This window comes from Triturus cristatus, chromosome 1_1, assembly GCF_964204655.1.
Source record: "Triturus cristatus chromosome 1_1, aTriCri1.1, whole genome shotgun sequence".
NCBI lineage: Eukaryota > Metazoa > Chordata > Amphibia > Caudata > Salamandridae > Triturus > Triturus cristatus.
Genome location: NC_140579.1, coordinates 82,573,953 through 82,586,610, shown reverse-complemented (window position 1 = coordinate 82,586,610; position 12,658 = coordinate 82,573,953). Strand labels below are relative to the sequence as shown.

General features: G+C 44.3%; 1 protein-coding gene across 5 annotated transcripts in view; it reads right to left on the bottom strand.

Moving 5' to 3' along the window:
• LOC146869515 (homologous-pairing protein 2 homolog) overlaps positions 1-12,658 on the bottom strand; it is a 139,871-nt gene that overhangs the window by 36,979 nt on the left and 90,234 nt on the right. For all 5 annotated transcript variants that reach the window (XR_014961067.1, XR_014961069.1, XM_085603493.1 and 2 more), the window contains 3 exons: positions 5,391-5,480; positions 3,948-4,059; positions 754-899 (listed from right to left, as the gene is read on the bottom strand). Coding sequence is in view for 3 of the 5 variants with exons in the window: in XM_085603493.1 (XP_085459619.1) it covers positions 754-899; positions 3,948-4,059; positions 5,391-5,480 (348 nt within the window). In the remaining 2 variants the exon portion in view is untranslated. The remainder of the gene's footprint in view (positions 1-753; positions 900-3,947; positions 4,060-5,390; positions 5,481-12,658) is intronic.

Below are 12,658 nucleotides of genomic sequence, written 5' to 3'. Positions count from 1 at the left end.
GTCTCGCCTTTCATTAGGTTAAAGCCATTTGCTTTGCTATACAATACCATTAGCAAAGCAAATGGCTTTAACTTGATCAAAGGCGAGACCTATTGTATTTTCAGTGCTTGTTATAGTTCTTGTAGAGTTTCTGATTTAGGGGATTACAAGACTGGCAATACCAAAGAGCTGAAGGGAGAGGATCTCTTACTCCAGGGTGCACAAGGTTGGAAGGGCGGGTGGAGTCATTTGGTTTGGAAACGAGGCTATAAGATCTAATATCAACTTCTCTAGTAGGAGAAACTATATCTAATCCACTTGCCACATCATTCAGGGAAGCCACAATATGAACTGGGTTTGGAATACGTAGACCCTATTGACAACCACCAGAACCACCCTGCAAATTGACAGTCACCTCTCCACTCAGATCTATGAAACCAATGAACCTGCTGCTCAAACCTCCAATCGCTATGAATTGTATATACATATGATTTCAGTGTTTGCTTTACAGGGTATTTATTGTTGAAACTTCTACATATTATTCCGTTTGATTCACTGAACTATAAACCGTGATAAAATCCATTTCAAACTCCAAATAAAAAAAACACATTTGCAATACTCATCGGAAATTACATTTCATTCAGCCCCTCATGCTCTTCCTACTTCTACACATACATGCGACGTGTATACATGTAGACTCATGCACGCCAACTCAACAAGTAGATGAGATGCAAAGACTGCCCTGCCCATACTTGTATGTTTAAGCTTGAATACCTTTTCTTTCTCTGCAGGAGTCACGTGATTAGTGGCAGACTTAATTTTCTTCAGTTTCTCCGTGTGGATGGCACACTCCTTTTTCAAGTCGTCAATTTCTTTAACCATGGCTTCTGTGGTCATCGAGCTGTTCAGATCTTTTAATTCTAGGATAAACCATTGGAAAAGAAAGATCAATGTATAACTGAATAAGTATTAAAGAATAAAAGCAGCCACTTCAATGAGATAAACATTGTGGATAACTGTACAGTCGCATCACACGGATGATCTGGACTGCAATAAAACCTCTGAGCATCTGCAATACGAAAACAAAATGCAGGGTCTGCTGTGAGCTGCATGACATAAGGGTATCACATAACATGTTTAGGTGGCGGGGAGATGAACGACCAAAATCCACGCACCACAAAAATAAGAAAACCGGTATAAATCAAGTAGATAGACATGGGCTCTACTGCGTAATGAAGGTAAGCAGATGGGAAAGGGTTAGGGATCAGAGTTGACTTAAATGAATGTTGGACTTGGCCCTTTTTGCAGGGTCATCCCTGAACTTTTTGCCTTCCTCCTGTATTTTTTCTGACCTGTTGTTGGCTGTTTTATGACTTTGGGCACTTTACCACTGCTGATCAGTGCTAAGGTGCATATGCTCTCCCTATTGTAAATTGATGTATGAATTGGTGATTCCATAATTGACTGATTTGGTTTACTTGTCAGACCCTAGTACAGTGCACTGAGTGTGCCCAGGGCTTGTAAATCCAAATGCTGCTGGTGGGCTTGCAGCACTGGTTGTGCCACCCACAGAAGCAGCCCTGTAAAATGTGTCTAATGTCTGCCATTGCAGAGCCTGCGTGCAGTCTGGTACTGTCATGCTGACTGGGCAAGTGCACCCACTTGCCAGTCCTTAAACCTTCCCTTTTCTTCATATCAGACACCCCTATGGTAGGCCCAAGGGCAGGGTGCATTGTAAGTATAAGGTAGGACATGCCCTGATGTGTGTGGCATGTCCTGATAGTGAATTACAGCCATTTTCGTTTTTCACTATTGCAATGCTAACTGTTCTCCATAAGCCAGAATGGGCTGTTAGATTATTACACGTTTATAATCTTAACTGACTCAGAGAACATGGTAGAAATTCGAGTTTAGTATGCCTGAACTCAGAATGATAAACTACGTCTTTCAGTGAAGGGGGTTTTAACATTCTGTGTTTGAAAATACCACTTGTAGAAAGTAGGTATTTTCTTGCCTAACCATTCAAACCTGCCTCTGCTAGGCTGTGTATTCCCTGTCTGGAGTTTGAGTGACAGGGCTGGGGAATTCCAGGAGACAGGGTGAGTCCGCCCGGTGGTGAATAGAGAGATCTGCATCTTGAAGGGAGGGAAGAGTTGCACCTGGGACCTGAATAGGACTGTGCCTGCCCCCCACCAGTGCTGGCTCCACCCCCTGTGGTGCGTCTGATGTCTCTGCCCTGCCCTGCACTGTAAAAGAAGAGTAGGAATCATGTCAACAAAGTGCTCCAGGGCTGTGCTTTCCCTCCACAATGCTGGCTCCACCTCCTGTGGGACGTCTGATGTTTCTGCCCTGCACTGTGAAAGGAAAGGAGAAGTCTGGTAAACAGAGTGCTCAGGAACTGGTTTGGACTGGGCAAATGCCCCTCTCCCCTCAGAGAACAAAGGATTTTGGGGTATAAGTAGTGGGACCCTGATCCCAAGAATTTAGATCACTTTTGGAACAAGAAGAAACTTTTACTGAGGAGCGGAACCTGAAGAAACTGAGGAGAGACTATACCTAAGCTGAAGTGCTGCTTGGGGGATTGGCCTGCAGTGGTTTGCCTGACTGCCAAAGGAAGGAGAAGAGACTTTGTGTGCTTATTTCAACTTGTAAGGATCTCCAAGGGCTTGGAACAGAGCTTGCCTCCTGCTGAAGTCTCAGGGACAACAGACTTGAACCCCCAGCTCCCCAGAGTTCCTTGGAAGTGCCTGCTGCTGTTTTGGGCCTTCTGAGGGACTGCGTGTCGCAAGGAGCTGGAAGCGCGACTCAACGAAGCCGAAGCGTGTCGCCGTCGCTGCCGTCGCACTTCTGAACAAGGGTGTCGCCGCTGGAGTTGTCACACTGCACCGATAGAAGAGTCTCGCAACGAGGAAGAAGCGTGTAGCCGTCGCTGTTGCTGCCGCCGCACTTCTGAACAAAGGTGTCACCGCTGTAGTTGTCGCATCGTGCGGAAGCTTCACGCATCGTGGGAGAAGAGTGTCGCAGTTGGAGCTGTTGCCGTCGCACTTCTGAACCAGGGTGTCGCCGCTGCAGTCCACGCATCGAACCGAGAACGTCTCGCATTCCCGGAGAAGCGCGCCACATGTGGAAGATCTTCACGTCTTTATTTCTTTGCACCAAAACTTTGCAGCATTTCCATCGCTGCGACATTGCTTGTCGTGGAAGCGCAACGCATCGTAAGGTACATTGACGCAAAGTGTCGTATCTTAAGAACTGAACTAAATTAAGCTAAAAACTACCATCTTAAAGTAATAGTATTGTGTATTTTTGTCATTTATGGTCTTGTGGTAAATCTATATAAAGTATACTTATTTTTTATATAAAACCTGTGTGGTGTCCATTTGTAGTATTGTCACTGGATTACTGTATGTAGTCACAAATGCTTTACACACTGCCTCTGAGATAAGCCTGTCTGCTTGTGCCAGGCTACCAAGGGGGTGAGAAGGGGTTATTGTAGGAGTGTACCCCCTTACCCTGACTAGAGGCAAGGGTCCCTATTTGTCACAAGTACCTACCTGTGCCAACTAGAGGCCCCCAAATCTAACAATGAAGAATTGTATTCACTCAAGTTATTACTCAAAGTGGAATTAACTTTACTGGAAGGTGCCCATCGTTAGGGTAAGCAAAGACAGCTCAACTTAAATGATGTAAATTAAAACAGGGCTATGCAACTTGCAGTGAAGACAAAAATGGTCCTCAATTAATGGCTGTGAGGATGGTGTATATATGACTGAGAATGTGCACGTCTGTTTCTGCACGTGCATGTATGCTCATCGCTGGGTGCGAAGGTGGAGTGGAAGACCGCTACACACATAGCAAAGTAGATGTTCTCATAGTGAAGGGAATTAATGACATTTTGTACCCAGTCACTTGGCATTGTGCTCCTCCATGTAAACAGAGTACTGAGGATCGAAGACCACGTTCCATACCTATTTCCATTTGTTTGCAACTCTGCTGTGCCGTCTGCACCTTTGACGACAGCTCTGCAATCTGACTGTCTAGGCTCTTGATTTCAGAGTCACTCACGCAGGGAAACTGAGCCTGAAAAAACGAGATACATTCAATGAAATACAATATCTACCAGCCCAACAGCACAGTCTCTAAAACGTAGTAAATCCTCATTTCTAAAGGGAAAACCCACCCACAATCATGACACTCAACAAATACTTAACCATAGTTCACAGCAAAACTGACTGTTGATCTACACTGGAGAGGAAGCAGGTGGGAAAAGGACCACTGTACAGTCCATCAGAAGGATTAATGAAGAAAGTATGGTTTCGGACACCAATGGCGAGGCACATTGGGATCCAACAAGCAATACGGAAGACTAGATCTGCCTTGCTGTTAAACCGGCCTGGTTGGACAGTTGGGACTGTACAGATAATGTGGGTTTAAAGCCGTCAACACTTGGAAGAAGGTTATATATCTTGCACGTGAATCAGGCAGACACTTTCATAACAAAGCTACATAGGCATCTAATCATGTATTCTTGACGCGCTCCGATGAAAGCAAATTCTATAGATAATGCTATTGGCAAGGATATGTTGAAGACGGTCTTAAGAAAGACCTTAATTATTGCATCCCAAAGAAGTGCTTTGTGTAACCTAAAAATGAGGTCACCTCATGATCACTATTGTGAGGCATAGGCATTTAAAGCTCCTCCGTATTTATCTCTGCCAGGGAGAAAGAACAGGAAAGGGTGCATCTCAGTTAATTGTACTGTGGTGTTAAAATGTATTTATATACTATTGAATGGTTTTGTATCTGTAATACACTTTTTTTTAAAAAACCTTAAACTAAAGCCAAAAAAAAAAAAAGCTATGCATGGAAAATGTGGGCAATAGCTCCAAGAGTTGAGCGACTTGTAAAATGAGCCTTGCTAAGCGACGCAATTGCCCTTCCAATGCTGTGCAGTACGTCACTGTATGTACACTTAATACATAGAAAAGACAAAGTAACAATGACTCGGAGAGAAAGATCACGTCTTATTTTGTATTCACTTATTCCTGTGTTATTTCAAAACAACGAGGGTTGAACACTCCTCCGGAAAACCACTTACTCCACCCAGTGCCCATCTTTCAGCCAACCGGACTTCAAACCGGACGTCTTTCATTACACCGAACAAATAGACACTCAGGGGATGATCGCCTAATAAAATACTACGGGTAAATCTAGCAAGTTGACCCTGGACTACAGCAATGTATACAGGCATTCAAACTTAAGACGGCTTCAAGATTTGACGATGCTAACGCAGGTTCATGTGCATTTGCAATGCAGCCAGTGACCACTGCAGCTATGCGGTCATATCCTGAAATCATGCCTTGTGTACACTAAACGTTTGATGAAGACGTTCTGGAGAAGGACATACTAACCTGGTCCGCAAAATAGATTTTTTGCTTGCCGTACAACTTCTCCTGGACTTTCCCTTGCTGAGCCAACTGCTCCATTGCTTTTACCACTGCCTGAGGTGAAACAATGAACTGGTTAGCTAGTGTTACATCGAAGAGCTTACAACAAATCAAATGAAAATGATGCATTACTACCTTTAGAGGTATTTTAAATAGAAGTAGAGTTATGCAACTCGATCGCCCGTTGCATTATAAAGGAGTTTGGTTTGCTGTAGCTTATTTTGAACAAAGCAGAAAAACGGAACCCAACCGATTAGCTTGTTTAGTGTGTGAATTAATGGTGAAAAAATAAACTTAAAAACCTAGGAAACAACAAAAAAACACATGAAAAATATATATATATCACAGGACGGGGGGAGGGGGGGGGGGGGAGGGATTCGAACGCCATGGACAAGGTGCCCAGAAGCAAATGTTAAAATTTTGAGACCTTACATATAACAATACTAAAACAAGCATTCGCATAGCCAATAGGTCTCGCTTTTGGAACCTTTTAAGTATTTAGTTTTGCAGCACAATATCCTTGGTGCAACAACATCAGCTGTTGGATGGCTAAACCCTACACACCTTATAAGTGTTTAGCCATGCAACAGTTGATGTTGTTGCACCAAGGATATTGTGCTGCATAACTAAAGACTTATGAGGTCCCAAAAGCGAGACCTATTGGCTATGCCAATGCTTGTTTTTTTTACCAATGAGAAATGGTAAATGTAGCCTTGTTCCACTTGTTAGTGCATGTTTGAGGCACCTCGATAGGGTAGTTGTGAACTGTTGCTTTATAAACATTAAATGCTGTGCATTGAAATTGAATGTTTGGACGGCTATAGAGAATGCATTTTTAGGTCTCGCCTGAGCCAGCGCTTTAGCGCTGCTCTCGCGAGAGCTTTTGTAAAAGGGGGATCTGGAAGTGCAAACTAGTGCTTTTCAGGCCTCCAAATACAGTGCATGTGCGCCAGGCGCGCGCGCACCATTTGGCAGCCTGAAAAGCACTGCCTGATCACTTTCACGGCCGCTTTGATGTCCTCAGTGAGCCGCGCGGCCACTGAGGACATCAAAGCGGCCGCGAAAGTGCACACCATATGCTCTGCTTCTCCCTCCTCCCTTTTTGGCACTTGTTGAGAGCCTTGCACTGGAAACGTCTGTTTAGAGCCCCATAACAACGTTCACAAAAAGCTCCCCGGGTTGCTTATCTCAGTGCTAGTCCCCTCCTCTCCCACTCTCCCAGCTTCTCGCATCTCTCTCTGACATAAAACACACACACGCAGTTCGGAGGGTTCAGGTTGCAAACTGCTGCAAGTCAGATCAGGTTGGTTTTGCAACGCACATTAGAAAAGCCCACTTTCCGTCCCCTCCTCTGTTCCCCCTCCCTCACTTTTCGTTTCCTTTTAGTTCAAGCGACACACACACAGCGGCAGCAGTCCCTGCTGCTGCAGCCTCCACACCACCATCAACGCTCCGACTTGAAAAATCTTTTGGCGCCATATTAATGACGTACTTAAAATTTCCTCATTTCTTTCTGTCTCAATAGGGAAAGACTGGCTGCTTTAAATAATGAAACTGTGTTACTCCCCTCTGCGCATGAGTTTCGATGGCGATTTAGAATTCGCCGTAAAGGATGGAGGCAAAGACGTTTTACCAACGGCGCTGGAGAGAAGTGAAAGCTCTTTCACGCGGGCTAGAAAACTTATGTATAAGAAAGGCGGAGGCATTTTACCAGTCTTGAAATTACGTAGAAGGGCTCCTACTTCTCAAGTACGTTTTTGTATCTGAAGACATTTCAGATTATCGTATCCTTTAAGAAATACAAACTTGCTGTATTTCTGCTGCACTAAGAGCGTGTGCATTTGTATCATTCCATACATAAGCGGGGTTTCAGCAATTACTTTGCCACTTGCAAAGGGACTTGTGGTCTCGTGTCAAAAGGGATGTGGTGCCCAGTAGCTAGAGAGCAGGGGGTTTACTAGTTTCCGGATTAAATGCGTTATCGATTTCAAATCACCTTCCTGCATGTAATAAAACGGCTGCAAGCGTTGCGTGCGTGTTCGATGGGCGTGATGGTTAATCTTGCCTTTCCCATCACGCGCTGTCTTTCTCTTTAACAGGTTACTTTGGCCTGTATCCGCTCATTCCCGCCCCCTAAAGCATTGTCAAAGCCAATAGGTCTCGCCTTTGGGACCTTATAAGTGTTTAGCCATGCAACAGTTATGGGATATTGTGCTGCGTAACTAAATACTTATAAGGTCCCAAAAGCGAGACCTATTGGCTTTGCCAATGCTTGTTCCCCCTTGTAGTGCATGTTTTAATATGTATGAGAGCCCTGGTAATAGCGAACGAATGACCTGTGTTGTTGCTGGGGCCTCACTGTTCTTTCTACCTGTTTTTTGCGAGCGTTTGCGGAATGTGCTTCCTTGAGATAAGCACAAGTGTTGCTCGACCAGAAGAATTCCTTGGCTTTGCTTTTAAAGTGGAGTGGGGGGCGGGTGTTTTATGACCCCTCTGTTCGTCTGCTTAGAAACCTTTTGCAGACGTGAGCTGCATCTGGTGCCGCGTTAGAAGTGTTGAGCCAAGATATTTACTGGTTGTGATCAACAAAAGCTTGTATTTCTAGGAGTCCAAATAATATCTGATGGCTTTTTGCCTGTTTCCTCCGTTGATATGGGAAACATTCTTTGGAGGTAATCCTTACATGAAAGCCTGGATATTGTTCAAAATATACTTTAAATCCCGATTAAAGTAAAGAAAAAATACCCCTGTATTCCTTTGCTTATTTCTTTCCCTTGTAAGCATAGTGCGCATTTGAGCCCCAGCGCTGTTAGGAGCGGAAAGAAGATTGGGGCACAATTTGTTCCTAGACTTGTTGTGTCTGGAAGCGGCACTGTTGTGAGTGTCAAGCGTAGTGCAAAATTACTATGATAGTTGGTTTCAAATGACTGAACGAACACACAAGTACTGTATATCTTACACATTTGTCGAGGCACACATGAGAAGTAGTATAACCAGTAAAGCTGGTTTCCACTGTACGTTTGTGTATATTCAATTACAAGCCCATAGAATATTTCAGGAATTTCTTTCCAAAGTTTCTTTATTTTTTTCCTTCTTTTGATAACCACATGTGTATACAAAAAACAGCCGACACGCGTTTCGTCCGAAGGGACTTTTTCAAGGCTAATACGTACTCAGAAGTCCACTAATAACATCCATATTTGATCGACCAGTTTGGGACAGCTAAAACAACCGGGAATATATAACCCCTTGTTTGAGATGAAATTGACATTCCCCGGATCATATGTTTTCCGTTTGGGATGGCATTGTTCAGGTCATGATAAACATGTTGCAGGTTCGTTGTCTTGACTTTCTAGGAACTGGTCGATCAATTATGGATGTTATTAGTGCCTCGACAAATGTGTAAGAAGTTTGTGGATTCCAAAGGGCTTTTGTGTCATTTGCTGGGTCCGATATATCCTCCAGAGGGAGAGGAGGATTTCTGTCTGAGAGCACCTTTATAAAAAAAGAAAAAAATCAGTAATATAGTGAATTATTAAGGCTTTCAGATGACATAATGGATGTGCATATAAGATACTGGCTAGCTTCTGCTTAAGTCTTTTTGTGTGCAATGGACACAAGTACTGTCTAACTAGCACATTGACCATGAAGGTTTCAAATAACTTAAAGAAACACACGTAGTGTAAAAAACAGTACATTGCCCCACTGCCAGAGGCGCAACACGAAAGAGGTGTGGCGCGTTTTCACCGTAGTGCGAAACTATGAAGAAATGCATTTCAAATAACAAAGACACATGTTTCAAATAACTTAAAGACACACACGTAGAGTTTAAACAGCATATTGGCACATTGCCTTAGGCGTCGCATGGTAGATGTGTTGAATGTTCCCAACCTTGTAATGAAAAAAGCTTTGGCAATGCCAATGGGTTTCGCCTTTGGGCCCTGTTAGCATTGACAATGGTTTTTAGTGTCCCTGATCTTGAATCTAAATAAAAAGAAAACAAGCATTTGCAATGCAATAGGTCTCGCATTTGCGAGAGTTTAAGGTATTGGCATTGTAAATGTCAATGCCTTTTATTTATCTGTTTTGGTAATTAACACATAAATAAAAGGCATCGTTATTTACAATGCCAATCATTCAAACTCTTGTAAATGCGAGACCTATTCAAAGAAGCGTCCGCCATTGTCCCGGACTGCTTGGAAAGTGATAGCATGCATGGCGCGCTGAATGTTGCAGGAAAGCATGTCGTGCATGCAGCAGGAAAAACTCATTAAAGAAAATAGTGCTTACAAACTAAATAAGACATACCCTGTAACAACAGAAGTAAAAGGGCCAGTCCTCATGGGAGATTACAAATGAAGACAAGGCGTTACTAAGGAGGGGCTAGCAAGCCTTTTAACGAATCAGAAGCCAGCATTTACAAGGGACAATGGCACAAGCCAATGAAAAATATGGGTAGAGGTTGGGCGGAGCTTAAAGTCCATATTCGACTACAGCATACCTCCAGAGCAGCGCATGCGCTGTCCAGGCTCGACCTAAAAAACGTGATGGGCTTTTCTACTAGGATATAACATAGAGTTTGTCAAAGACAGGCAGGCTCAAAGCTAGCAGGTTCGGGTTTTGGCACAAGCACACAGGGCACAGAGCTGGGCACAGCACTGAGGTGCCTAGATTTCGAATGATTCATAGGAACAGAGCACACCACCTGCTTCGAATAATGTTTTTCCAGGCTGCCGTGCAGGTCTCCAGAATGTCTACACACTCTAATAGTTTAGTTTACTTTCTTTAACCTCCCTCCATTTCCCTGTCTCCCTGGTCCATGGGCTCTCAGATCCAGTTAGCAACGGACTAGAATAAAGTCAGACGATGAGGTGTATATGTATTCACAGCAGTCACTGCTATAAGGTAGTCAGCCAGAACCTGACTTGTGAGCCAAAAAGGGCCTCCCACTAAAATCATCAATTCAAGAGATTGAGGAGAACGAGTTTGACCCGGACGCTGTTCGTGGAAAGGATCAGCCCTGGAAACAGCAGGAGTTGTGGCCTCGTGGGCTATGCATATATAGTGCCTGGAGTGAGGGGGCAGAGCCTCCCAAGGCGAGGATCCAGGTCACCTTTTTTCTTTTAGATGGGCCGTTTATGGGTTGCCTATTTAGTAGATGCACACGCCTCACGTTAGCAAGGTGCAAGACAAGGGAGTGAGTGGGTGGGGATGAGGAGGCAAGTTCTCTATTTAATAAATATTGGTTAAAAAAAAAGTAAAATACAAACGGCCCATGATTCGCATTTCTTTAAATGTTCTCTGAAGTCAGTGGCTCTTTTGATAATGGAATGGAAAAGCACTTCGACGTGGGGAATGTCTCTAAAATGCGAAGGCTGCTCTAAATGTAAAACTTAAGTTTGTTGACCACGTTCCGTCCCTTGCCCTGTCTGCCGCTAGATGACACCATTGCTTTACTGTCCGCTAGTCATCATTTTGGGACTTCGTGCAACTTTATAGGTGGCAGTCAGGAATCACTACAGTGCCTTGAACATTTAAACTTGTGCAGCATCTCTCTCTTTTCGTCATACTCCACATACTTAAAAGGTACTGTGATGCAGGAGTGAAGGCAAAAGTTAATATGGAAACAGGAAAGGTAGAATGAATAAAAGGGTGATTCAGGAAGATTTCGAGGAACTACGTTACTTACAAATTCATATTTTGAGGAAAATGGATTGTCTAAATATGGATTCTACATGTTAAAATGCGATGTTTGAGTGCAGAACGTTTGTCGTTGATAGTTGCGCTCACTGTAGAATGTTTAGGGCAGAAAGCATTCTTTTCAATGTAAGACATTGAAGGGAGCATATATATAAATATTAGAGGCACTATAGTGAAACTGTTAGGATTGAAGAGTGAATGAATTATTTGCTTTCTAAAATTAGCTTTATGGGGCCTGTTTTAGAGAGCGTTCCATATGTTGGCATAATAACAGACACCGCATGCCGCATATTTTCTGGTTTAAACCAGTGCAGAGATTAAAAGTCTGGGAAATTGTTTAATGGGTCATGGACAGAGTAAACAGTTTGTGACAACCTGAGACAGACAGTGTCAACAGAAGAGCAGTAAAGAATACACAAGTGTGCCCAGGCAAAGGAAGATAAAGCTGCGTGCATCACTGCCCTGAAGGGTTGGCCCGATTTATGCCCCGCGGACGGACGAGAGACCATCTCTTCATATTGCTTTGATTTGCCACTGGGCCTATTCCACGCTTGATGTGGAAATGAGCAGTGCCTCGAAAATCCGCAGGAGGGTGACCCACACGGGTCGGCCAGGGGGTGTAATTGATTCTGGAGCCCGAGACAACAGAGCGCAATTTGTTTTGAGCCTGTGTGGCAAATCAACGCCTTCTGCAGGGTGAGACGGGGAGGCGGGGTGACTTTCTGCCGGGTGGGGGCGGGAATGGAGGGGTGACATTGGTACTTGATGCAGACACCAAAAGCTGCAGGAAGCACCGTATTGCTTCTGAAATATACTGCCGTAGGGTGGGGATATGTTCTGGGAGAGGGGCAGCGCCTGCGAACGTGGATGGCAATCCTGAGTGTGAAAGAGCAACAGTCATGGGTGTCCTGGGGGTGGCCGCAGGCGGCATCTCCTTGGGCCCGAACCTGCTGCAGAGCTCCCAGCTCCCAAATGCTAACAAGATAAGAACAGCCTTGTTTACAATGGCGCTCTCGGAAGCGCGCGCGCTTGGCGGGGGAGCGGACCCTTTGAAGTGCTCCCAAAAGGAGGATTGCATGGCGGCACGATGCGTGTGATTGTGCGCGTGCTAGCCATGCAATCCGCTTTTTGGGAGCACTTTTAAAACCTCACAATAGTCTCGCTTTGCGATCGCTTACGCGATAGCAAGGTCGAGACCTAAAAAGCAGCGCAAAAGTGTTTCTTTTTATTAAGCGGGTCTGGGAAACAACAGGAGGGCATGGGGTGGAAGCAGCATGGTGGGCACAAGTGGAAAAAAGCAACACGAAGGGCAGGGGGTCAGAAGTAACATATACGGCGGGGGTGGTGGAAGCAACACGAAGGACTAGGGTTGGGAGAGTTAAAGGAATTGCGAAACTGAGTTAAAACAATGCAGACGTATGGGTAACGGGCAATGACGACGGGTATTACTTCATTTTGTAGAAATATAAAATTCTTCAAGGTTCATGGTCTGAAGCATGAATAGTGACAAGACAAATGTATTTTGGAGCAGG